The sequence below is a fragment of the Grammomys surdaster genome, unplaced genomic scaffold, assembly GCF_004785775.1.
Source record: "Grammomys surdaster isolate TR1022 unplaced genomic scaffold, NIH_TR_1.0 126398, whole genome shotgun sequence".
NCBI lineage: Eukaryota > Metazoa > Chordata > Mammalia > Rodentia > Muridae > Grammomys > Grammomys surdaster.
The window spans coordinates 2,600,898-2,626,639 of record NW_021621192.1 but is presented as its reverse complement, the minus strand read 5'-3'; the positions used below and the strand labels follow the sequence as shown (position 1 = coordinate 2,626,639).

At 42.7% G+C, this 25,742-nt stretch overlaps 1 protein-coding gene across 2 annotated transcripts in view; it reads right to left on the bottom strand.

Moving 5' to 3' along the window:
• Nucleotides 1-11,166: 11,166 nt before the first annotated feature.
• Nucleotides 11,167-25,742, bottom strand: part of Col8a1 (collagen type VIII alpha 1 chain) — a 129,377-nt gene continuing 114,801 nt past the window's right edge. The window contains exons 3-4 of one of the 2 annotated variants that reach the window (XM_028760268.1): nt 17,273-17,603; nt 11,167-13,124 (exon numbers count right to left, since the gene is read on the bottom strand). In XM_028760268.1, coding sequence (XP_028616101.1) covers nt 11,218-13,124; nt 17,273-17,600 — 2,235 coding nt within the window. In that variant the 5' untranslated portion in view covers nt 17,601-17,603 and the 3' untranslated portion in view covers nt 11,167-11,217. Of the gene's footprint in view, nt 13,128-17,272; nt 17,604-25,742 lie in introns of both variants that reach the window. The other variant, XM_028760267.1, reaches the window with a different exon arrangement.

Genomic DNA, 25,742 nt, shown 5'->3' with positions numbered 1-25,742 from the left:
TTTGAATGGGAATATTTGTTCTTTGCCATGCTAAGCTGGAAGTATGTAACTATCTTTTAATGTTATTTTAAAATTTTATTTTATAGGAGTTCACAGATTGCTTAGAGTCTCTTTGAGCTGTGAACTCGGTTTGTATTTATTTTCTTTTTTGACTTTGGACTTTTAAACTGTTACAGTTGTTCACAGCTATGGATATTTAAAAGTTGGGTTTTATTCTGCATTATGAAATTCACTGGAGACTTTGGGGACAAAAGATGGAAGATTGCTGTTTAATGTGATGTGTTCATGTGTTAAGTTCTAAAAAGACTGACCTACACTCAGTACACCTTATAAGTCAGACAAAAAAAGTCTTTCAAGGGGATACCGAGGGGTGGAATTTTAACAGTTAATATCAGTTGTGAACTTGAGGAGCTCTGGAATAACCTTTAAAATGGTTATTTCTCTGGTTATGCCTGTGAGACATTATTCCAATTAGGCTGAGATGACAATTCAATTCCACTGTGGGTGGCCCTGTACATTCTAAGGATCTTGGCCAGATTTGTTTTCTCTGCCAGTTAAAGAATCAAAAGTCAGGAAAAACTCAAATGTGACAGGTAGTAGTGGAGAAAGCAAACATCTCTGACAGCATCCACAGTTAAAGGCATTTATTGGGAGTGAGGAAGCACAGGCATGCAGCAGACACTTGCACGTACACACACACACACACACACACACACACACACACACACTTGGGACTGCGTAAGGGTATTCTGGTTCATGGCTGGGCATGGGCCTAGAACCCGGAAACTCTAAGTGAGAAACGGCAGGTGTTTGGCCGAGTCCCCAGAACCCAGAGTCCTGACGCACAGTCTCGTCTCCATAGACCTACATTGTTCAGTCATGTAGGCCATTACAGCCCCTCCCAAAGTGCACAGGTAGAGGGAGTGACCACAGGCCTCAGGGCCTAAGGATTTACATACTAATTTGCTCAGAGGGCGGAGCAAATTAAGCACACTTCCCCAGATCCTCCCCAGATCGTCTCCCTTTCTCCCTATTTAACTCAGGTCTGGCCTGAGTTTTATGGGGGGTACATCCAGATCCATCTACCATCTGCCATGACAATAAACCTTTCTGGAACCAAGGACTTCCTTGTGTCATTGGGGCCTACCACCGCCAAAGTCCCCAGCTGCTGGAACCTTAGACCTTCTCCTGGATGTGGGACCCGCCAGCGTGGAAAACCTCCTTCACCACCACCACAGCGGCTATTTTCCCACATCTGGTGCCCACGTGGGACATAGACACCCACAGACTTCAACAACTGGGCCGCCCCAGTCTGCTACAGGTGAATACATCCCGAGCGACATGTGGCCAAGGCTCTCGCTATCTCCCTCGCCTATCTCGGGGCACAGGAGCCTGTTGTTTCACACAGCACAGCTTCGTGACCTTCCAATGGTCTCTGTTCGGCTGAGCCTCCCCCCTGCAGTGTCTGGGGCCACAAACAGAGATCCCTACCTCCCCACTGGATAGAGCCCTGCTTCTGCCCCCACGGAACCCCAAACTAGCTTTGCTCCCTGCCTGGGTGAGAAGAACACAGCCAAACTTCCCGCCACCCTTGTCTGGTGCTGTGAGGAATCGACTCAGTGAAGATTTCATGCTTCTCCCATGCTGACTGAAGCTGCAGCTGCTTAATCTCTCACCTGGAAGATCTCTGCATTCCAGCCACGGAGACCCACATCTTCAAGCAAGCTGGCCAGGCCACCGAGTCTGCTAAGCAAGTACAATAACCAAATCTCTCCTTAGGGTGCTGCCAGGGCCTCTTTCTTCTTCCCCACCCCTTGTTTCTCCCGGCTGTGGGTTGGCCAGTCGCGCACCCACATGTCTCCAGTCTCAGTCCTTCCTCGGCCTCTCAGCGGTCTGAGAGCCCAAGGGCAGTCTGTCTCCAGCCAACTTCTGGTGGGGGGGGATCCCCAATCCAAGAGCTCTGCACCCCGATGGAACTAGAGTGAGAATTCCCCATGCCAGGCGGGGCCCCGCTGCGCTCACCCAGTGTTGCAGGGAATAAACTCAGCCAAGATCCCGTGTGCTCCTGCTATGCTGAGCTACAATCCCAGCCTACTGCGTCATGGCAGACGCATGGACCCACAACGCAACAGAGACTCATGCCCACGAGTGCCCACGCATGGGCCTACATCGTTCCTTACAGGTGGTGGAGGATGTGGGCAAAGCCAGCGTTAAGAGTAAGCCCCCCCCCCCCCGCCTCCCGCTGGCACCCGCCAAAAACCTCTCCGTGGAACCCTGAGTAACCCCAGCCTAGTTCACAGACTAGGCAGACCTCTCTCTGTCTCCCTTTCTCTCTCTTTCTCTCTCCACATGTTTCAGTCTTCTCTCTGACTCTTAGCTACCACTAGCTCCTGCCTAGCTCAAAAGACTAGGTCTCTCTCTCTGTCTCTCCCTCTCCTCCACGTGTTCTGCAGTTCAAGAGCAAGATGGTGGCAGCTCCCTAGCCTCCACTCTGCCCATCCCCCAGCTCCACAGAGAGGGCTCCTTCACAGTGAACAGCTGTCTTTCAGGCCACAACGCCTGCTGTGACTCTTGTTCTAAGACTCTTTCCCTTAGGTGAGAGATTCTCCTTTGTTTTGAGCTCACAGGAGTGCCTACTTCAATCTTTCACTAGCTGCCTGCTATCATAGTTTTCTTTCTCTTTCTCCCCATGTGTTCTCCAACTCAACAAGATGGCTGTGACTCCTAAATCTCTGCTCTCTGCCCCTCCCCCAGGGGTCAGCGTTTCAGGCTCTGCCTGCTAGCTTCTTAGGAGCACTGGCTCTAAACTCTAGTCTCCAGTGATTTTCCCCCAGGGGTCAGTCTTTCACAGGCTGCCTGCTAGTCTAGTGTAGACTTCCCCCACTCCTCCGCCATTTGCCATTTGCTGCCGGCTGGTTACAGCCCAGCTAGCTTGCCTGAAGCAACAGGGCCGGCTCCCTGCTTGCTCCCTTCCCCTCTTCACCTCCTAGGTCATTTGCGGCCAGCCTGAAGCAGCGGGTCTGAGACCCTGTCTGCTCCCTTTGCCCCTGTGTTCCTCACAGTTTCTTTCTCATGTGCTGAGCCTGGAGAAACTGCTCACTTCCTGCAAGCTTCTCCCAGAAGCTGTTGGCTATACTCCAGCTTCCACATGTCTCCCCACCATGGCTCAGTTTACACAGCCTTTTACTACTTCTGACTCTCCTATCAAACACCTATGTTTCTTGCTTTGAGCTTTTCTTCAAAGTTGGCCTTTCCTTTTCTCCTCTACATTTAGGATTCCTAAGAAAAACAAATGGGGAATGCCCTGGCCTCTCTGCTAGAGCACCCAGCCACCATGAGGCAGCCCAGCCACCACATGGCAGAGCAGGCCCCTCCCCTACTGCTTCTAAACCCACCATTACGACCTGAACAATGTTCATGCTTCTCAACCCAAAATTTTCTTATTTTCTTGCTTTTTGTTTAAACGTTTCTTTTTCTTCCTAACAGGAACACCTAAAACAACAGTGTTCATGCTTCTCAACCCAACTTTTTTTTGATTTTAGTTTAAATGTCTTCTTTTCTCTCTAACTCATGATATATGTCCAACATTTTTTTTTTCAAAATTTTAAGACTTCTTCAAGGTTCAAAATTCATTTAATCTACTTCTGGAACTCACTCTGTAGACCAGGCTGGCCTCGAACTCAGAAATCTGCCTGCCTCTGCCTCCCAAGTGCTGGGATTAAAGGCGTGTGCCACCACCGCCTGGAGATCACCATTTTTCAAACCTTAATTAATAACTAGTTTCTTTTACATGTTTTCTTCCTCAGCCATCAAAAACAGTCTCAAAGGTACATTCCAGGACTAAAATTTCCTCAAAAGCCTTTGCTTTTCTAGGGTCTCAATGGCACATCATCACGTGCCTGATCCCAAGAAGCCTAATGCTTATTACACACCCTTTGCAGACATCCCCCTGCCGAGGTGCTGCTTCCCTGTTGTGATTATCCTACAGGTGCTCCCACAAGTCCAACAGAGACAATGCCACCTCCTGGAACCTGCCTAGGATGTCATGCTGCCTTCTCCCAGCCATCTCATCTGACTGCACACTCCAGAAACACGCTGAGAACCAGAGATGCATGCCAAGATCCTGAGACACATGTTGAACTCCAGACACACGCCAAGATCCAGAGACACATGCTAAATCCTCCCCAGCTACAGATGAACTCTTTTGCCAACATCAAATACCTAAACTTACATATTAGTGAAGAAAACTCAATGTCTATCTAGACTAGTCAGATGTTATTACCCTCAAACTGAACCAACTGTAATCAATTGATTCAATGATCCCTTGCCTTCCCAACCCCTACCCTCAACTCCCCTTATCCTGTGACTTAATTGTGCTAACCCCTCTGGCCTACATAGTGCTTTCTTTTGGCTTCCTCATCCAAAATTTTCACCATAGATGACACAGTGAACCCCCTTTTTTAAAAAAGTAAAGGGGAGGAGTTGTGGGACTGCGTAAGGGTATCCTGGTTCATGGATGGGCATGGGCCTAGAACCCCGAGGCTCTAAGTGAGAAATGGCAGGTGTTCGGCCGAGCCCCCAGAACCCAGAGTCCTGATGCACAGTCTTGTCTCCATAGACCTACATTGTTCAGTCACGTAGGCCATTACAGCCCCTCCCAAAGTGTACAAATAGAGGGTGTGACCTCAGGCCCTAAGGATTTACATACTAATGAAGGTCAGAGGGTGGAGCAAATTAAGCATTCCTCTCCAGATCCTCCCCAGATCCCCCCTTTCTCCCTCCCTATTTAACTCAGGTCTGGCCTGAGTTTTACGGGGCAGGGGGTAACATCCAGATCCATCCACCATCTGCCATGACAATAAACCTTTCTGGAACAGAGGACTTCCTCGAGTCATTGGGGCCTGCCGCTGCAAAGCCTCCATCCTCTGGAACCCTAGACTTTCTCCTGCATGTGTGACCCGACAGTGTGGAAACCCACTGGGACTCCCCCGATGCGGCCTTTTTCTACCCCCCCCCCCCACACAGATGGGGGGAGGGAGAGAGAGAGGGAGAGAGACCCTCTGTAAAGCAGAAGGGAGGGATTCAGGAAGTAGAAAAATCCAGTCTGTTCTTAATGGGCTGGGTTTGTTTATTTGTTTTGTTTTTGTTTTGACTTTTAAGTCTCTGAAGAATTTTTTCCCATAATCTAGGGTTGGTCAATTTGAAGAAAGATAGGATTTGATTGGTCCACCACTATGGTGTAACCTGTCCTGATCTAGCCTTAAACTTATGGATCCAGTCCATCAGCAGAGAGCCTGCTGGCAGGAAGAAAAAAAGAAAAAAAGACTACTAGCTTTTGTTTTAAGCTGCCAGGCTCTGACTCAAGTCAGGGGCCATTATGGAAGTTCACTGTCTTATTGCGTAGCCATCACTACTCTCCTAATCTATATACCTACTAGGGAATCTGTCTAATTCCTCATCTCAGCACCAGGCCCTGAATGGGACCCTGATTTGTATATAAAGAAGAAAGTGAGCTGAACTTTTGAGAGATTGTTTTTGCTTGATTTGATGTGGATGAAACCACTCCTAATCAGGACCTTTTGAGGTGGGAAGATTTAGAGGCCAAAAGCCACACGCCTTTAATCCAGATTTTGAGGTAAGATGATATGCCTTTAATCTGAGCCATACCTTCTGCTGAAAGTTTATATAAGGGCATAAGATAGAAGCTCTTTGTCTGCTTGCCTTCTCCTTGCTAGCACATCCATTGCTTCACTGGCATTACAGCCTACTTCTTTGGGATTCCAGCATCTACTGAAGACCAGCTGAGATACCCAGCCTTGTGGACTGAGCCAATACTGTATTCCTGAACTTTCTATTCACAGTTAGCCATTGTTGAATTAGCTGGACTGTCACTAGACAAAAGAACTGATAAGGTTGAAGTAGGTTCAAACCCTGGCTTATCTCATAATTGAAAATCATAGGAATGTAATTAACTCCAAAACAGGCTCCAAAACATGGTTACAAGTACCTGTCCTGAAACTTATAACCTCGATACCCCGTTGATTGGACCATGATAATCAGTCACTGTAACATAAAAACCTAGAGTTCTCCATGCTAATGAGGCATCTAAATAGGCTCCCGAGTGCTTAGGTAATTAGCTTCCCTTCTGGGCATCCTTCCTGCAAAAGGTGTTTAATCCCTGATTCACCCTGAGTAAGATGCATGCATTCACATCCACCATGAATAAAACAGTTTGGACAAGTAAGGATCCTCTCCTTCATCAACGATCACTGCAGGGGAGGCCTTCGTAGTAAAGAGCAGAACCTATATCTTCTGTAGAAGGCCTCTCTTCCAGCCCGTCCATACTTTAGGCACTTACTCGAAACCAAACCAGATTCACCTCCATCCAGGGCTCAGCCATCTCCTTCCTGCCTGGCATGTAGGGGAAACTCGAATCTATGGACTTCCTTCCCCAACTCCTTGAGGTCCCCAGTGGCATCTGGGCACACAGGAAATTGAGATCCACAGCATCAGTCCCAGATCTCACTGTTTCTTGCCCAAAGGAACACTGGCTGGGACCCCTATCTTAGAATGAGTTCTACCTTCCCTGAGCTGCATGTTGGTGGCCTTCCTGCATTCCAGCTGTGAGGTAGACACAGAGATCAACACATATGGGAGTTTAACCACCCGAGATTCTACTTGTTTTGGGTCATGTATATACTCTCTTCTAATAATGCGCTGGACAGCCAGCCTAGCTCTTTTATGTGCATGTACTATACATTATATTTGCTCATGAAAAATGCACTTATCCACTTTGGACCTTCACTGCATCTAGACACACACACACATGTGGGGCAGTAGGCTATGAGAAAACCAGAAAGCTTGGTAGAAATCTTTGAAGCCCAGGAATCCTTGGCCTGAAGAGGGCCAGCAGGACAGGAGGTTGCTTCGGATTTCCCAGGCCATATATGGCTCTCTTAGCTTCTGCTTCCCACAAAGAGGTCCGTGGCCTTTACCACGTAGGAATAACACCTCCATGCAAATATGGCATCCCCAAGCCCTCAAGCCAAACCAATAGAGGTTACCTGTTCTCCCCCCAAAACTGTATATATACCCCCAGAGCTAAAAGTAAAGTGCTGCTGTGTGGTGTAAGACCTCCCACTGTCAGAGTGCTTTCGTGATCCCTCACCAGTCGCTGGCTATCCTGCGCACTTCAAAGGACAACTCTCCTCTCTCCTCTTCTCTCTCCTCTTCTCTCTCCTCTCCTCTCTCCTCTCAGCAGGCAGAGCGAACTGAGAGAGCTGTAACACTTTTCTTCCGTGGGCTCTCATGAGCTACCCCCGGAAAGAGGGAACTGAAAGAGCTGGTAACACTCTCCCACATTTGGAGGCTGGGACAGAGGTCCTGCTCCACACGACTGAAAAGAGTGCTGTGCCTAGTTCACAGCTACGCTCTCCCTCATCGCCGCTGCTGCCACCCCTGCCTCTGGGGGCCTCGAGCCGGCCAGAGGCCGCCTGAGCACGAGCCCCAACGTCCCACCGGCTGCCGAAGGCCCCAGGCCGACTCGGCTGGTGCCTTCCATGCCTCCGACCCCAGAGTCCGTCCGCCCACCCCTGCAGGCCCGGCCTGGAGCGGACGCCCGCCAGTCGCTGCTGTCCTCGGTGTCCCACGGCGGATCCTCCAGCCACTCTCCCAGGTCTTGTTGCGCTACTGCTCGTGCCAGCACACCTGCCTGCAATCCCTAGGCGCGAGTAGTGCACAACACACACACACCCCTCTATAAATGTAAAGGTAAATTTCTGTTCTGCTAAAACCAAACTTTGTTTCTCTTCAAACACAATTCTTATGTATCCAGGTACAAAGAGTAGATGTAGGCTGAACTGATTTTGTGTGCGTGCACAGCAGGCCAAAATTGTGTCAAGTAAAGCTTTAGGGTAAAATTCCCTATTTACCATCATATGCCTATGCATGCTTGGGCATACTGTATCCTGAAGAGATCTATGGCAATTTTCCCCATGGTGGTGAGATTGACTAATACATGGTAAAGTCTGTTCTTTTTTCTCCTTTCATAACAGGATGCCTGGCCTTTAGTTCAGCAGGAGCTTACTGAGAACTATTAATGTCTCACACTGTCTGGCAACATCCAGGGCCGTGACTACATTCAAGGCAGTGGGTACAGAAGGTGGAATCTAAGTTGCTGGATTGGATTTCTTAAAAGTTTTGGACCCTCCCACCGGTTGGCATGTGATTGCTAAGGTCCACCTTCCTCCACCAATGGGGTGGGAAGCCTGTTGGGTAGAAAGACACCTGGGTAGAAAGACAAGAATGTAGAGAGAATGTAGAGTAATGGTTAAGTCCACAGAGTAGTTCTGGACTGCTTATTGAAAGAGTTACTAAACTGAAGAGGAATAAACTGTCCTGTTCTGTGATTATTTTTAGACCCTGAATTCAGTGGCTGATTACTACAATGTGTTATTAAGAAACACTTAAGGTTCAAATAGCATAAGTTGAGTGATATGAACAAGACAGGAAACATACTTTTAGAGATATTTAATGATTTGTTTTTCAAATCAGTACAAAAATTTTAAATACAAAATTGATTTGCCATTTAAGTCCCAAATCTATTCATGGAAACTCAAACAAGTTGCCAGTCTTTTCATCATTCTTTGTTTCTGTAAAATATTTGAGGACAATGGTCCTCTACAGACATTCCTTTCTCCTGTGGGATGTCATGCTGCGTTAAAACTCTGTTTAAATAGAACAATGCCAGTTTGGTTCATTTCACATGGAAAAGCTCTAGTTAATTTTTAATTAAATAGGGATCATAGTACTGTCCCTAGAAAGTAGAACATATACTTGATTCATCTTCTTGCACACCTCTGTGGACATGATGAACAACACTCAAAAGGGAAACACAGGTACATAGATAATTATTTAAAACTCTTCTTTAAATTAAATGGAGTATCATTTAGCTCTGATATTAGCACCATGGTAGAATATACAGTATCTGGCATAGATTTTGCTCCTCCTCCATTTAAAAGCTTAGAAGCATATGCCTGATAACACACACACACACACACACACACACACACACACACGAGGCAGGCAATTGAGTAACAACCAATAAATAAGTTGGAAGATATCTCAAATAGTGAAATTTGGTTTAACTTAAGAGATAATTTCTGACTTCTGTCTTTCTTTATGGAAACTAAAATACCATACATGTACAGATAAAAGCAACTTTACATCCCATCTGGCAAGAGTGTCCTCCAAACCATTTCAATGTAGCTATTTAGCAGAAAGAGCAAGGGACCCATATGACTTCCATAGTGACCAGCTATAAGCCAGTGTCCCCAGGAGTGACTCCAAGGATACCCATCCAAAGAAATGCTGTTCACATGGCAAGTGAAGGTTAGGTAGGAAAATTCTTTTGTATTCGAAAGTGCTTTTGTATAATTAAACAGTGAATGAAAAACCTTGTGCTAATAAACACATTCTTTTTTAAAAATTCAAGAAGAAATGGTGCCTATGCATCATCAAGGGAAAAGACAAATAGTAAGCCAGGACCAGAAGAACTGTGGTGGTAAAAATAATTCAGATTTTAAATAGGCCATGTTTTATACTGTATTTATTTGTGTATTTTCCAATCTATTTTCTATCTTCAGCTCTAGACTTTTAACTTGTGAGGAAAATAGAATACATTCTATCGCTGTAGTCCCACATTATTCCCCTAAGCAAGTAATAGCAGATGAACAGTAAACCTTCAACTGATTGTGTTTTGAGAAGCTCTCAAAGAACCTACTATGTGCCTTAATTAGAATCTGACTTCTTTTTTCTTTTTTCAAACCTGTTTCGGCAGTGATGCTGAGCATGCGGTGACATCATAGGTCAGGGATGCTATTGCTTTATGACATTCCAGCTATCTCTTCCACGGGCCAATGACAAAGAAACAGTTATTTTCCTACAACTGTAGTCCCTGTTGCTAAGAGCAACGCACCTGCTTTTAAATACCAAACTCTACCATTGCTTTTTTTTAAATATAATTTTTCCTATGTAATTCTGATTTTTCCCCACCCAAAATTTAAAAAAAAAAATGGTTTGGACTTTAACAATTGACTTTGGAACTTCATGGGATAAGTTGTGTTTTCAAAATTCATAGTTACCAGGGGAAAAAATGACAGCTACTAAAACAGGTACAGACAAGGTGAAACTTCATTACACTTGGCTGTGTGGACAAATTAGTGTTTTTGTTTTATTTAACACAACTGATAATTGCTATTAATAATAAACATTCATGAAACGGCAAAGTTACTTGAGGGAAAGCTTTGTAAAAATTTTGTTTATGTTAATTAGGCTATGTTATATATTACATGGAGGGAAGAAGAAAAAAAAGAAAATCAAGTTATGGAAAAATTCCAAACTAAAACCCTTTAAATGAGTTGATACATCAATATCTTTGAGCTAAATGATGAGCTCCTGTGGGCTCTGCCCTGCGTCCCATGCTAGCATCTCCTGGCCGGCATCCCATGCTAGCATCTCCTGCCCCGCATCCCATGTTAGCATCTCATTCAGTTGCTAGGCAAATAGACTGCTGAGAAAATACGCAATGGGCCATTAGTACACCTCTTCTTTTGGGGACACCATACGCACACATATACACAATTCTGACTAAGTAGTCCTGCAGCTCAAAGCATTGCCTCTAACATGGAGAAATATCCTTTAGACTAGAGATTACCATGGACTCTGCACTACAGAAGAACCCTCCAACATCCCACAGCAAAACATCTGCATGAATAGAGAAGAAAGTATGCAAATAAATACAGTATGTAACTGTCACCACCAACCTTTTAAGGCACATTCAAAAATGCTTTCTTTAAGGGAGCACAAAGAATGAATGACTTTCATTTCCAGACTGAGATATTTTGACTGATTTGAATAAGCAGGCTATGAAATCATATAACATGGAACAGCTAATATGAGTCCACTGGGTACAACACAAGTGTCAGAACTTGATCTGTATATCTGTCCCATCATTCCATTACAATTTGCTGTGCACAGGATTAAACATGCATTTTAGTTTTTATTTGTACATGATGGTCCAAACTTTCACTTAAATATAACTTTCCAACTATTATAAATGTTTTGAAGCATTGTTCTCGATTGGATTTTTTTTTTTTTGGTGTGTCATTTTCTTTTCTTCTATTAAATCTCTTATTTTTTGTTTCTTTTCTTTTTCTTTTACATGGGATACAATAAATATCCTGAAAAGGAGGAGTGGACATATTGCCCGGCATAGAGTCCAGCAGCCTGTTCTGAAGGCATTTGGAGGAATACCCGGTCTCCGGGCCGGAGCAGCAGTACTGCGCTTCCAGATGCCTGGTCTAGAAAGCCCTTCTTGTACTCGTCGTATGTGTACATCATGGGCTCGTTGTTCTTGAAGAGAGCAACCCATACGTTGCCTCCCTTGCAGTGAACATGGTAAGCAAAGTAGTAGACACCCGGGACTTCACAGGTGAAGATGCCCGTTTGCGGGTTGTAGTTCTGTCTGCCGTTGTATAGCAGCTTGTCAAACTTCACTGGAGCCCCCACTGGTGGGAAAGGTACAGTCAGCTCAGCAGTAAATGCAGGCATCTCATAGGCTGGCCCTCCGTTCTTGCCCTTTTTGCCTGCATAGGCATGTGGAGGTTTCACTCCATCAATTCCTAGTCCCATATCTGGCAGATACTCTCCCTGGGGTGATGGTGTAGGGGGCATCACAGCTGGGGGTCCTGGGGGCCCTGGAGGACCTGGGGGCCCAGGAAGGCCAGGCTGGCCTTGAGGTCCAAGGGCACCAGGTTTCCCTGGGGGACCATGAAGTCCTGCTACTCCTGGCTTCCCTACACCAGGGAACCCCGGGGGCCCTGGGAGGCCTGGTTCTCCTTTGGGACCCGGAATCCCAGGGGGTCCAATAGGGCCACTAGGTCCTGCAATCCCTGGAATGCCTGGGGGACCCTGTAAACCCTGATCCCCGGGTATGCCAGGTTCTCCTTTGGGTCCAAGTAGCCCTGGAACACCGGGAAGCCCTGGCAACCCTTTATGACCAGCTTCTCCCTTGGGTCCTATAGGACCAGGCAAACCCCTTACGCCAGGGGGACCCACTTCACCAAGAAAACCTGGCTTCCCAGGGAAGCCTTGGAGGCCCGGCTCTCCCTTGGGACCTGGCGGACCCTGTGGTCCTACAACTCCACCTTCTCCTTTGGGTCCAGGGAAACCAATAGCACCTGGAGGGCCCATGGGACCCGGGATTCCAGGTAGGCCTGGCTCTCCAGGGGGACCCCCCATTCCAGGAGCACCTACTGGTCCCTTTTCCCCTCTCGGTCCAAGAGCCCCAGGAACACCCCCAATACCCCGGTCCCCTTTGGGTCCTGGGAAACCTGGTTTTCCGACTCCTGGGAGGCCTGGGGGTCCAGGCAAGCCAGGCAATCCTTGTTCCCCTTTACCACCTGGAAATCCTGGTTGGCCAGGGATCCCATCCTGACCAGGTTTTCCAACTCCAGGCATCCCAGGAGGTCCTTGAACTCCTGGCACACCAATAAGGCCTTGTGGTCCAGGTTCCCCTGGAGGCCCTGGCTTCCCCAGGGGACCCTGGGGTCCAGGAAAGCCTGTCACTCCTGGTTTTCCTACTCCTGGTAGCCCAACAGGACCAGGAGGGCCATGCATACCTGGAGGACCCTTCAGACCTGGCAAACCAGGCATCCCGAAGCCCTTCTCTCCTTTGGGACCCTGAAGGCCGGGAGGTCCTGGCGGTCCTTTGGGCCCTCTCTCACCTTTTGCTCCTGGTTGCCCTGGTAACCCTGGCCCACCCGGTTTCCCGATGCCAGGAAGTCCATGAGGTCCTGGAGGTCCTTGTGGCCCTGGGATTCCCATAGGTCCGATTTCCCCCTTGGGTCCAATTTCGCCTTTTGCCCCTGGCATGCCCATGGCGCCTGGCTTCCCAGGCATGCCAGGCATACCCGGCTTTCCAATTCCTGGATATCCCTGGGGTCCTGGCTTTCCTTTGATTCCAGGCATTCCATGACCTGGCAAACCGGGTGGCCCAGGTGGTCCTCTCGGTCCAGGTTCTCCACGGGGTCCTTGTTCTCCTCGCAAACTGGCTAATGGTATTTCTCCTGGAAAATGAAGAAAGGGACAGGGAATATTTGTTATCTCTTATTAAAAAGAAGTAATAGCAACCATATGATTTTAACACATTTGACTATTATATATTGAATGGGAAGACTAGAGATAATATGTTCCCCTTCCTGAGCCTTCTCCTGTATGGCACCAGAATTTAAAGGAAAATCAAGCTGTCCCTTTCTGTGGTGTATCTGAGTTGCTGTTTTGAAAACTCTTACATGCAGCTGCTTATATAATCAGCATCAGTTAAAGTTTAAAAGCTGAAAAAATAAAATTAACAAAATCATTTCCAAGTGTAAAAGCTGAAGATCCTGTTATGTGCTCATTGTGCAGAATTCGGGAAGGTGGGGTTTGAATAACTGGGAAAGAGCATCGCCATGGAGCCCACTTAGTAGAGTAACCACTTGACCTGGTATTTTCTTTTCTTCCTTTTTTTAAAAAAATCAAATCATAATTTTTACTTATTCACACAGGGGTTATAAACACAAAAAGGCAGGACGTGGGGAAGGGGATGACACTGGAGCGTGTGTGTTCACGGGGAGTACAGATATCTTTCAGAACATGGTATCGGCTGGGTGAAGGTTCAGGGGACAGGCCACTATGACTCTGCCTATGATTCACTTGTCCTTATCTAAGTTGGTATTGTCTGCCAAGACTACCTATTTAGAAGGTCTATGACTACTCAGGCTGGTAAATTTCCACAAAAGCTGCCTGTTTATAATAGCTTATAGCCATCTGTTTCAATGTTTTTCCACAGAGACCCAAGACTTGGTGTTAGTATACATGTATGACAGGCCTATTGCTGATTTTAGGCCTATGTCTGATTTTAGGCCTTCAGTGGGTAAGCAGGGCTGCCCCTGACATCTCCTCCCTTCTCTAAGTATAGAAGGGCTGTGGCAATTCTAATCTTGCGAAGGCGAGGATAGAGGCCTGACCTCCAGTAATTGAAGGGGACCTTGTAATGGCTCCGGTCCCCCTGTTGTTGTCCAGTGAGGGACGTGGTATTTTCATCTCATTTGTTTGGGGCACACATTTGTGTACATTTTAGAGAATGTTGGAATCATATTCTGTTTTTACTTATTTTTTAACATTTTCTACTTAAAAGTCATATTGCATTTTCCCATGACCATATTATCAATTTAAAGATTTCATTATACATAAATGAATTACATGGTATACGTTTACAGGCTTCAAGATATATAATTTATATAATTTATTATTGTATAATTTGTATTATTGTATAATTTATTAATAAAATATGGAATAATTAAATCAAGCTAACCAACATTTCTGTCACTTCACATATTTACTTTTGTAGGGTCAGCATTTGAAAGTATTCTTAATTTTATTTTATTTTATTTTATTATTTTTTTTATTTATTTATTTTTTATTTATGTGAGTACACCACTGCTGTCTTCAGACACACCAGAAGAGGGCATCAGATCCCATTACAGATGGTTGTGAGCCACCATGTGGTTGCTGGGAATTGAACTCAGGACCTCTGGCAGAGCAGTCAGTGCTCCTAACCGCTGAGCTATCTCTCCAGCCCCGTATTCTTAATTTTAAATATATAATATATTACTAACTGTATTTCCCACATTTGGTAATAGATCTAGAAATAAAGACAAGATCATAACCATATTCTTGCTGCCTGTCTTACACTTTGTACCTCTTGTCTATTGTCTTCTCCATCCCCCACCTCAACTCCTTCCATCCTTTAGCTTCTGGTATAAAAATGACCAACATTCTATTCTCTGATTCTGTACATTGTTATGTTGCAGCATGCTAGTAAGGTGCATGGTTCTTGTCACTTTGTGCCTGACTGGCTTGTATTATTTTTAATTTAATAATATGGGACTAAATATTTCCTTGTGTGCTGAAAAGTGGGTGATGAAGATCATTCTCCCATGCACCCAGGAAAAAAAGAAAAGCCTTTTATTTTGCATGTGGTCTGATAGACATCCCTCCACATCTGTCTCCTAGACCCAATGAATTTGCTTAGTGTCTCTGACATACTATAGAATTTCTCAAGCCTCAACTATATGTTTTTGGAATGAATTATATTGCTGGGAAATTAGGGTTTTGATCAGAAGTGAATAAAACACTTTAGGGTGGCATGCAGTTTAAACAAGGAAAGAAGCTTGGTTTGGGAACAGGAAGTTCTATCTTTCTGGCCATGGCATGGCGTTATGACTGGGTGCCTTTAGCTGCTGGCATGCCCGCTTTTCTATTACGTTAGCTAGATTAACAGAGCTACATTACATAACCAGAGAAAACATAGGAAAGCTGTCATGCTTGATGCTGAAGTACAAAGCACATGTGAGAGTATGCTTACTGTGTTTTGCAGGCCACCAACTCTGGATGATGTCTGGTGCTACTGGGGATAGTGGGGTACATAAAGAAATGAAATATGTGGTTCCAAAGTCATCTTTCAACTATACGTAGTGCTTAAATCTTATTGTGTTATTTGCAGCCAGGAAACAAAAGAGAACCTCACAAATCATTTTCTTCCTGGATAGGAAGAATCATCTGATTACAAGATGCACCAGGAGCCAGGCAGGCCATACAAAGGAAGGAAGGAAGAAGGACTTAGATAATTCCCTCAATGGTGTGCCAGCTCCTAAAGAGTAAAAATGTGTGGAGTTATTTACATTATTACACACACTATAGGATTAGTAAGCAAATTGTAATCAAGGAAGAGTCTGAGGAAGCATTCTATTATTATTATTATTGTTATTATTATTATTGCACTACATGTTACTGTGGAGCCCAGGGTGGCCTCATTCTTGTGATTGCTCTTACTGCCTCATTCTCCTCAATACAGGATACACCACCAGTCTGAAGTATCACACCTTATTGGTCTGATATACCTCATGTACAGTGCCTAGAACACAGTCCTCCCTGCCTGAGCATCTGGAATGACTGGCAGCTGCGACCACTCAGAACCCCTCAGTGCTTTAAAGCTTACTCAGCACCCCTTGCCCTATGTCACTGATCCAGCAGTCCTATTTTAACGATCAAGGAAGTGAATTCAGAGCTTTCTTTGATTTCTGGGTTCTAGGCAGCTAGGCTTATTAGTGTCAAATCAAGTGGTTCTTCAGGACAGTAATTTCTGCCATTGTGTGGGGAAACCAGTGGAGATGATCTCCACTTCCTTCATGTGCCCATGTTCCTCACAGATGCTTTGCTTCTGAGAACTCCAGAAAAGCAAACTGAATTTATGGGAAAGTATCTCACAGTAACAGGTACTTTGTAGCTTTAATAGACCTCACACATATTCCTAGAAAGTAACTGGGAGAGATTCTGTGCCCTTTAGCTTCCCAATGGCTTGGTGACTGACTTGAATACTTTAGAGCAGCAGTGAACACTCTCAAGTGTATCACCTAGTTTGTGAAATGTTTCATTGTATTTTTCTTTTACATAAGTTCCTGAAGACATTGTATCTTAGCTTGAAAGACTGACTTGTCCAGTTTCTTTAACCCCCATATCTTGCTCCTTCTGCTCCATGAACTCCCTGCATCTGGCTTAGAGTTCACACCACATATAGCTGATGAATATTTAAATAAATTAATAATATACATAAGGATAGACTGTGGCTAAATACGCTCTGCTCAATCTTTTACTAGCTAAAATAGTAAAATCAAAAATAGATTATAATTTTACTTTTTATGATGGTGAGTACCAAACCCCTGTATTAATTTTTATTTTTTAAAGTAAAATATAATTACATCCCATCTCCCTTTTTCTTTCCTTCCTCCAGTTCCTTCCAAGTGCACCCCAATTCCTCACAAACTCATGGCTTCTTTTTTTCTTTAATTATGATTGCATATATATATATATATATATATATATATATATATATATATATATATGCATAAATATGTAAATAAAACATGTTGAGCCAATTTAGTGTTGCTTGCATGTATGTAATTTCAGGGCTGATCACTTGAAATTGTATAACCTGCCTGAAAGCCTTTTCCTTGTATCTTTCTAAGTTTGAACTTTGAAAAAAAAAATGGTACTTGATTCACAACAATAACAAATTTAAAAATAAAAGTGCTACATAGTTTCCTCCTCAACTTCTATAGTTTAGGAGTCTGGAGAGCTGCTATTTTGAAACTGTACACTAGGATGTTACCTTTGCCTTTTTTGGGCACCACTTCCTTGCCCATTCTTGGCACAGGTTGGATTTCCTTCATATATTGGGGTAGGTGTGAGTACTCTTTGCCATACTGCATGTGGGGAATCTCCTTGCCCATGGAAAGACCATCTTTGCCCAAAGGCATGTGAGGTACTTGCTGACCCAAGGGCTGGTACTGTGGAATTTGTGGTGGTATCTGAGGAGGAATTTGAGGTGGCAGAGGCTTGATTCCATAGTAGGCACCGGCCTGAGTGAGTCTGACGGAGCTCAGGGAAATGATGAGCAGTATTCCCAGCAGCTGTAGAGGCCTGGGCGGCACAGCCATCACCTGTGGAGAAAGAAACACACCAACAAGGTAATCATCTCCTGGTCAAGGAACTGCTCTCTGTTTAGAGACAGACGGTTAGGGAACATGGAGAAACCCACAGTCTCAACTGTCAGAAAGTTACAAGAGAAAAAGACCATAAAGTGAAGATGCTACCTTTTAATAAGAATTAGAACAAATATCAGAGGAGTTGAATCTGCCAAATGAAAGCAATTATTGGAACATAGTCTAGAGATTGCTAATTTCTCCAAATACCAACTCTGAAAATTTCCCATAATGTCAGAAAACCTGATTTGTAGTTTGGGATAAAACAATCAGCATGAAGACACGCAGGTAAGTGTGGTGATATGACCAAGTTTTGCCAAATGAATCTCATTGTATTAGATGCTCCTTCCTAGAAGGTCCCCTGGAGGCAGTAAGCATGCTTCTTCTCCCTTTCTGCCTCCTTGCTGGATGAAGTGCAGATATGTTGCCTAGAAATGGACCAGGACCCTTGGATCGTTTCATAAAAGCTCTGCATTGAGGATTGTAGAGCTCTGGTTGATCATGTAGAAACTACATCAAATGATTAAATTTGGAAGAGAGAATTTGAGTTTTATGTCTTTACCTCACTGTTCAATGGGGCAGTCTTCCAACTGGGTAGAACTTTAAAAGGGAAACAGTTGAAATGTATAGGTTATGGCAGGAGCTGAGATTGCTCAGCTACTAAATGCTTTTCTGGATGCCTACATTTATCATAAACACATATAAATATGAACGTACAATGAGTGTAAAAGCAACACCAAAAACTACAGAGAAAGGGTATTTCATTTGATAGTGCCAAAAGGCCATCGTAAAAACCACTATCATAATTATGCACATTTTACTTCTATTTGAATACTATGAAGTAACTGGTTCAGAATTTGGCCAACTGAATTCAGAGTCCATTAAAGTTTATCTTTGAAGTTTTATGAATCGAAGGGAGTTTACAAAATAAATTAATTGCATAAATAAGATACAGGGAGATGACTGACTAGTCACAAGAACAAACTGTTTCTAAGCTGTTTAATGGCTCTCTTTGCAAGTCAATAGTTAACCGAATAAATACAAATGGGTTTTATCTGTTTATAAAAACCAGCTTGAGGAGATCTCTGCTTGGTAACACTCTAGGCTGGAGACCAAACAGTTCAGAAAAATGCAGTGTGGGAAAATGGACACCAGGGGGCAGGCATGACACACTTGGAAGTCTGTTCAGTGCTCCCCCACCTCCACCGTGTACTACCTCTGAGTAGCTGCTGTAAGCTCAGACCTTGTTAAAGGACTAACTGAAAATTCGAGAGTGTCACAATGCTGGAGAGTGAGAAATAGGAAGAGCCTCACAGTCTTAAATGCAAATATTTCCTGGAACACCTCAAAAAGACTTGTGTACAAGTAATTTAAGTTCCCCATCCCATGGGAGTTTTTCTTTATAATTCTGCCTAACTTAATTGTGGATTATAGTGTCCTACTTTTTTTTTAAAAAAATCTGTGTTGAATTTGTGACATCCTATTGAAGGATAATGCCAAAAGTCTGAACAGAAGACAAAAGGATTCATTAATTAAAAAGAAAAAAACCTAAAGTGAATCCTTACCAGAAAATACATTGCTTTCCCATTTTTCCAAATATACAAATTAATTCTTTTTTTTTTTCCTCTAGGGAGTAAGTGACGTAACATTAGTCATTAAAATGATTTATAAAGCATTCTCTGTGATACAATCATCATAGTTACAAGAAAGAACTGTTTATTTCAAGCCTCTGAATAATACATGTACTGGTAAGAGGGATCAGATAGAAAGTTGTTATTTTCTGTCCCTCCAAATGATTAAGTGGTTATTAGAAGCCATTGGGAAGGAGCCATGAGATGAATATTGATTTATTTTTGTTAATATTAACTCATTTTAGATGCAAAAGAACAGCTATGTTAAAAAGCTCCACTGAAATTTATTAAATTCCTATCAGAAACCATGTTAGGCCCACCTGAGAATACAAGGTTGGATACAGTACGGTCAGTGAGTCCTGGCTTCAGGGAGTTATGCTGTTGTAGTGGAAAGGATACATGTGTACACCTTTAAGGAGTAGCAAAAGACAGAGAAAAAACATTTCCCCCCCATCAACTCCTGTTCTTTAAAATCCCTTCATTTTTGAAGCAGGAGCTTTTCTCATTGCTTCTTCTTCTCCGTGTTCCCCCCCACCCCCACAGGCAGTTTACAAATACGTAATGCAACACAAACATCTTTAAAACACAAAAGCAACATACTACACACACTATTTTCCCCACTCCCCACCAAGACTGGTTCTTAGGCCTTATTTTTTTGTCTAGATATGAATAGTTAAATCCCATCCATCTCTTACAAGTACATCTCACAAGTAGGTGTTACAAGTAGGCCTTAGTTTTATTTTACATCCCTTCTGATTTTAATATTCAGTACCTTTAAGGTATTCACAAGTAATCTGAAAGTGTTAATTCATACTGGAAATGTGTGGTAATAACTACTAACATAGATGCTAGGGGCTTCGTTTGGATGTAATTCTTCTGCCTTTCGAGGTGAACGGATTCCATCATCGAACCTTAAACGTGTGGTGCTGTCTTTAGTAATAGACTTACATGCTCGACTTTTGTCCTTCCAGCAATATACTTGATGTGCTGTTTATACTTAAATAGTCTTTAAGCCAGGACACGCTTGGGAAATGCTAGAAAACGAGATGGAACAAGATACCTAAAAGCCCAGGTGAATCCCCAGGGCTCAGCAGGACCCAGCTTCCCCCACACCACTTCCTCTCACTGGCTTGGCCTTCCTCTCTCTCAAACCACCTCATCCAGTCGGCCTTCTGCCATTTTTTTGGCTCTTTGTTTAAATAAACTTTGCTCAGTTTTAACTTGGAAATTTATGGAGGAATTTACCGCTTGACTTATCCCTACTAATTTCCTTCTGGTCCCTGAGGAGACTTTTGGTGGTCAACGTGGTATCGTGGTTCTCTCACATCATTCAAAGAATATCAGAAGCGCTACAGTAGAGAAAACCTACAGGGAAGAAGCAGTCTCAGAAGCCCTGCTGAGACGCCATGGTAGTGGGTTCCTGCGCCTCTCTTCCTTTCCTGAAGTGCACAGTATGCTGTGAGTTTTCTCTGCTAGTTTCCTTGCTTTTTAGTTTTTCTTTTATGATTGATTTGTGTGTGTATGTGTGTGTGTGTGTGTATGTGTGTTACATGAAGATAAGAATATTTAATGGGTGTACACAAGGCATCTTCACCAGCTGGGTAAACTAAGTGTCAGCTCTCATGCCAAATGCCATACACTCTAGAACTCAAAAAACCTTTTGCTTGAGTTTCAGCTCTGCAATTCTCCATGCCTAGGCCTTGGGCAGATCCCTCGCCTCCACTGGGTCTCAGTTTTCTCACCCATGGCACAGAAATGACAATCTCTGCCGACTCCTCAGAGTTGTTACAATAATATGAAGTCTTTGTAAGCTGAAAAGTACCGCTTAAATGTAAGTTATGACTAATGGAGCACAACCAAAAAGACAAATCAAAACCAACTGAGACTTTCAAAGGAGGATACTAGCCAAAGAAAATGTGAGGTTAACTGCAATGATGGTAAACATAAAGCCAGTAAAGCAAAGATGGCCATTAAAACACACTCATTAAATATGGCTAAAACCAAACCAAACCAAACCAAAACAACAACAGAACAAAAACCACACTCATTAAACATGACCAAACAAAACAAACAAACAAACAAACAACATTGAATCAAGGCTATCATTTATCTTGGTGTCAGAATTGTCAATCCCCATCTCTTTGAATAGCTTCCTGAATGTTTCTGGTAGTTGGACAAGGTTCGAATGAGATTTTGTTTCCTCCTGTGATCCGTGATGCACACACTAGACTAACATGATACGTATTATTTTAGATGCTGTGAGCATACCCTTTGTCCATTTATCCTCATGAAATTTTGGATTGTTATACAAAACAATAGTTAAATATTTAGCCTTCAGTATTTAACCTCTGTATCTTAGTCTTATGTGTACATGCCTGTCTATGGTGTAGCGGGAACAAGCCTCTCTTATCTGCCAGGCTCCTCCCTGTCTTGACAAAGGGTTTGTAGTTTCTCAAGAGCCTTGAAGAAAGGGAAAATGAGGTAGAACATTCTCCCAGTATTTCCCAGAATTGCTTATCTATATGTCTTAAGGAAGATTACCTCTTGGCTGCATTTTCCAGAGCAATTCATTCATTAGATACTGTTATTTATTGAACTACAGGTTTAATTTCTTTTGGGTAGGGGACGAAGGACACAATGGTCAATTAAAAAGATGGAGTCTTACCTTATTGAACTTACTTTCTAGTATTGACAGGTGATAAATGAATAAAAATAACTGTGAATACTGGATACAAATGTCATAGAGAAAGTTAAGTGGGTGTGTCTAATCTACTCAGGTTCTAGCAAATACACAGAAGACAGTTGTCACTTGTTCATCAAAACTGCAGTGATGCGGCATCTCAGACTGGGTGCGGTAAACAATGGAGCTCAAAGATCTGGAGGCTGCAAACTCCAAGAATAAGAGGCCGGGTGATAGTTGTCTGGGGAGGATTACTTCCTGGCTCACACTGTTAATCTTCTTCGCCCTCATGTGGGGGGAAGATGAGGATCTGTTTTGGCTCTTTCCTAAGGGCACCAATCTAAAGGGCTCTTTGTTATTGGGACCAAAACATATCCTATACATTTCCCAACATCACATTAGATGGGATAACAACACAGGAATCTGGACACAAACTCATAGCATGTAAGTGGGAGAAACTGGAAAGCGTGGTAGTTGAAAACATCCATGGGAAGTAAATTATGAGTAAAGACTTGAATATTGAGTTTTTTAAAAAAAGATTCATTTATTTTAATATTAATGTGTGACTGTTTTGCCTGCATGTATGTATGTGTACTGCATGCCCATCGAGGCTAGGTTTTCAGAGGCCTTGAAACTAGAGTTATAGACACTTATGAGCTGCCATATGGATGCTGGGAACCAAGCCTGTAAGAACAAGTGCTCTTAACCACTGAGCCATCTTTGTTTATTTTTAAAATAATTTCTCTTAAGATACCATATGGGAATGGAGGAATGACTCTATGTATTGCAGTATAGTTGTGAGTGTTTTTCACTAATACATTGTCTCTAAAGTATGCCCCTCATCCTTGTCTAGCATCATTTCTATCACCTGCACCTATCACTTGACATCTTTATTATGTTTGTTTTCTCCTTAGGGGTATTATTGTTTTTTAATCTCTCAGATTTCAAATCTGCTGTATTATTGTGCTAGAGATGATGAAGCATAATGAAGCACTTCAGACTAGTAACTAAATAACAGATATTTCTTCCCCACTATTCAATAGGCATAGACTTCCAAGGGCAGCGCACTGTCAGAATGTGGCTCTACTGAGCACTTTTCCAGACTGTATTTGTAGTCTCCATTCTATGTCTTCATGTGATCTTTCTTGTGCATGGCACCCTATAGCCCCATTTTAATTTAATTTATTTTTATCTTCTCTCTAAATACAGTCATATACTAAGGTACCATGGATTAGGATTTTAACACAGATTTTGAGGTGGGTGAATCAACTCAGAACACCTACTTTCTCTGGACCAACTCAATTTCTAGCTCATATTTTAAGCCTTCTCTGCCTTCTCACTCACCATTATTAAACTTAAAGTTAAACGCAATTGTAACCAACTTTCTAATTTGTCTTCTTCCATTAGCCAATTATGACTGAGCTTCAAGAATAAAAGGAAATGTGATTTCTTTGGGGGGTGGGTTGCTCAGAACTATTAACAAATCTTCGTAATCAAAGCTCTTGAGACTGAGACAGACTTTCAAAATAGTTCACTAGATCTCAGCCCCTCCTTACCGTCTTCCCTACAATGGTTGTTAACACAAAGCACTAACATTTTCCATTTGGATATTAACAATGATGGGAACATTCATAAGGCAACCCACTGTCTTGTTATATAACTTTATTACTTTAAAAATTATATGAAAAACTTGTGGGGAAGACTTAAAATGTTAAAATCATATACCAGGTGATAGTGGGGCACGCCTTTAATCCCATCCCAGGCGGCAAGGGCAGGTGAATCTCTGAGTTTGAGGCCAGCTTGATCTACAGAGTGAGTTCCAGGACAGCCAGGGCTACAGAGAAAAATCCTGTATTTAAAAACCAGTAAATAAGTAAAGAAATTAATTAATAAATAATTAAAATAGGGCAATAATCTATGAATAAAGCAGAATATCATTAAGATTCATTTTATCACATTTTAAAAACAGACCAGTAGTATTTGGTTTTATCCTAGGTCTCTGGATTATCCAGTCTCTGGTTCCTCATCACCTAAGCAGTCAGGAATGGGTTCCATGTTGTGGGGTGGGCCCTTAGTCAAATCATAAATTAGTTGGTTACTGCCACAAGTTATGTACCACCATTGCCCTAGCATAATCTGCAGGCAGGACAGCATTATAGGTCAAAGGGTTTTTGGCCTTCTCTTGGGCTCTTTGGTTTGCCTTGTCTCTGTGATGGTTTTTGTTTTTTTTCTTGTTATATTGTATTTTGTTATGATTGGTTGTTATCCCTTAGCAGCCTGTTCCCTTCTAATTAGAGGCAGAAGGGGAGTGGATCTGAAAGGGAGGGGAGGTGGGGAGGAACTAGGAAGAGTAGAGGGAGGGGAAACTATAATCAGGATATACTGAATGAAAAAAAGTATTTTCAATAAAAGGAGTGGAGAACAAAAGGTCATGTGACCATCTTTTGCCCACTCCTTTGGCTAATCAGAGATCTGAACTTTGTTATAACATAGATACTACAGATACAATTTACTCCATAATTGATATTATCACTCTCAGGATTATGGTTTCATTTTCTCTTATACTATTAACCAGTTTTGATATAATTTAGCATGATCAATGTTCTTTTTATGTGATTTTCAAAGATTAAGGTTTTGAGCCTTATTTTAAATCAACTTTGTCAGCATGTTAAATTCAATTTTTGCTTTTCTTTAACCTGTCCATGAGAACTTTATTTTGAATACTTTGATGATTATGTTTTGATGTGGACACAACAAATCTGAACGATGTGATGGAAAAGAGGAAAGAAAAACAAAGCAGGAAAGGGAGAAGCAGAGATTGAGTTGGGAGTCATTCTTCAAGGAGAGCACGCTTTTCCAAAACCCACTTTAGACTGGGAACTGAGCTTCTGAATGGGCTAACACCTGAGTTTCAAAGGAAGATAGGACCAACTGTAAATAATAAAGGGAAATATATTTGTCATTCCAGGGAATCCAGCCCAGGTTAAGTGTGTAGCACTCATTGCTACTTGTGGGGGCTCAGTGAAAAAGATATTCTCTGGTTGCAGCAGCAGTGAAGAAATTAATATGTATCAGGCATTTCTTACAGGATATATATTGTATCCTTTATATATGTATGTGTATATATTATATGTATAATCATCATATAATATGTATACATGACATATATTGTAAATTATACCCTTTCTTAGAAATCTAAAAATTGAATCCTCTTGTTGGGATGGATTATCATTGGGGAATCATTCAACGTTGTGTCTAGATTGGTTCTGAATAAAATTGATTATAAATGAGAAAATTGGAACTGGAGAATGGCTGGGGGCAGTGAATGGCTAAGTTACAATCTTTTCGATTATTAATTGTTAATAAGTTCACAATTAATTAGTTGGTTAGGTCCAAAGTATCATGTAGTCTAGGCTGGCTTCTAACTTGCTGAGGATGACTTTGAACTTCTGATCCTACTGCCTTCACCTCCCCATTCCCAAGTGCTGGTATTATGGGCAAGCACAACCATGCCAACATCTGTAGAACTGTTAAGCTATTAGATTCTTTCTATTACTATCTTCCCATCCTGTACTTATATGATTGATTGCTTTTCTGAAATTCAAAACTGTATATTGATCCTTGCTATATTTCAAGATAGAAAATTAAAACTCTTGGTGGTCACTTCTAGGAGTACCACATCTCCATCTTATTCTGTGAGGTGCAGGTCTACCTAATTACACTCTCATGTGAGGTACATGTCTATCTAATTACATTCTCATGTGAGGTGCAGGTCTATCTAATTAC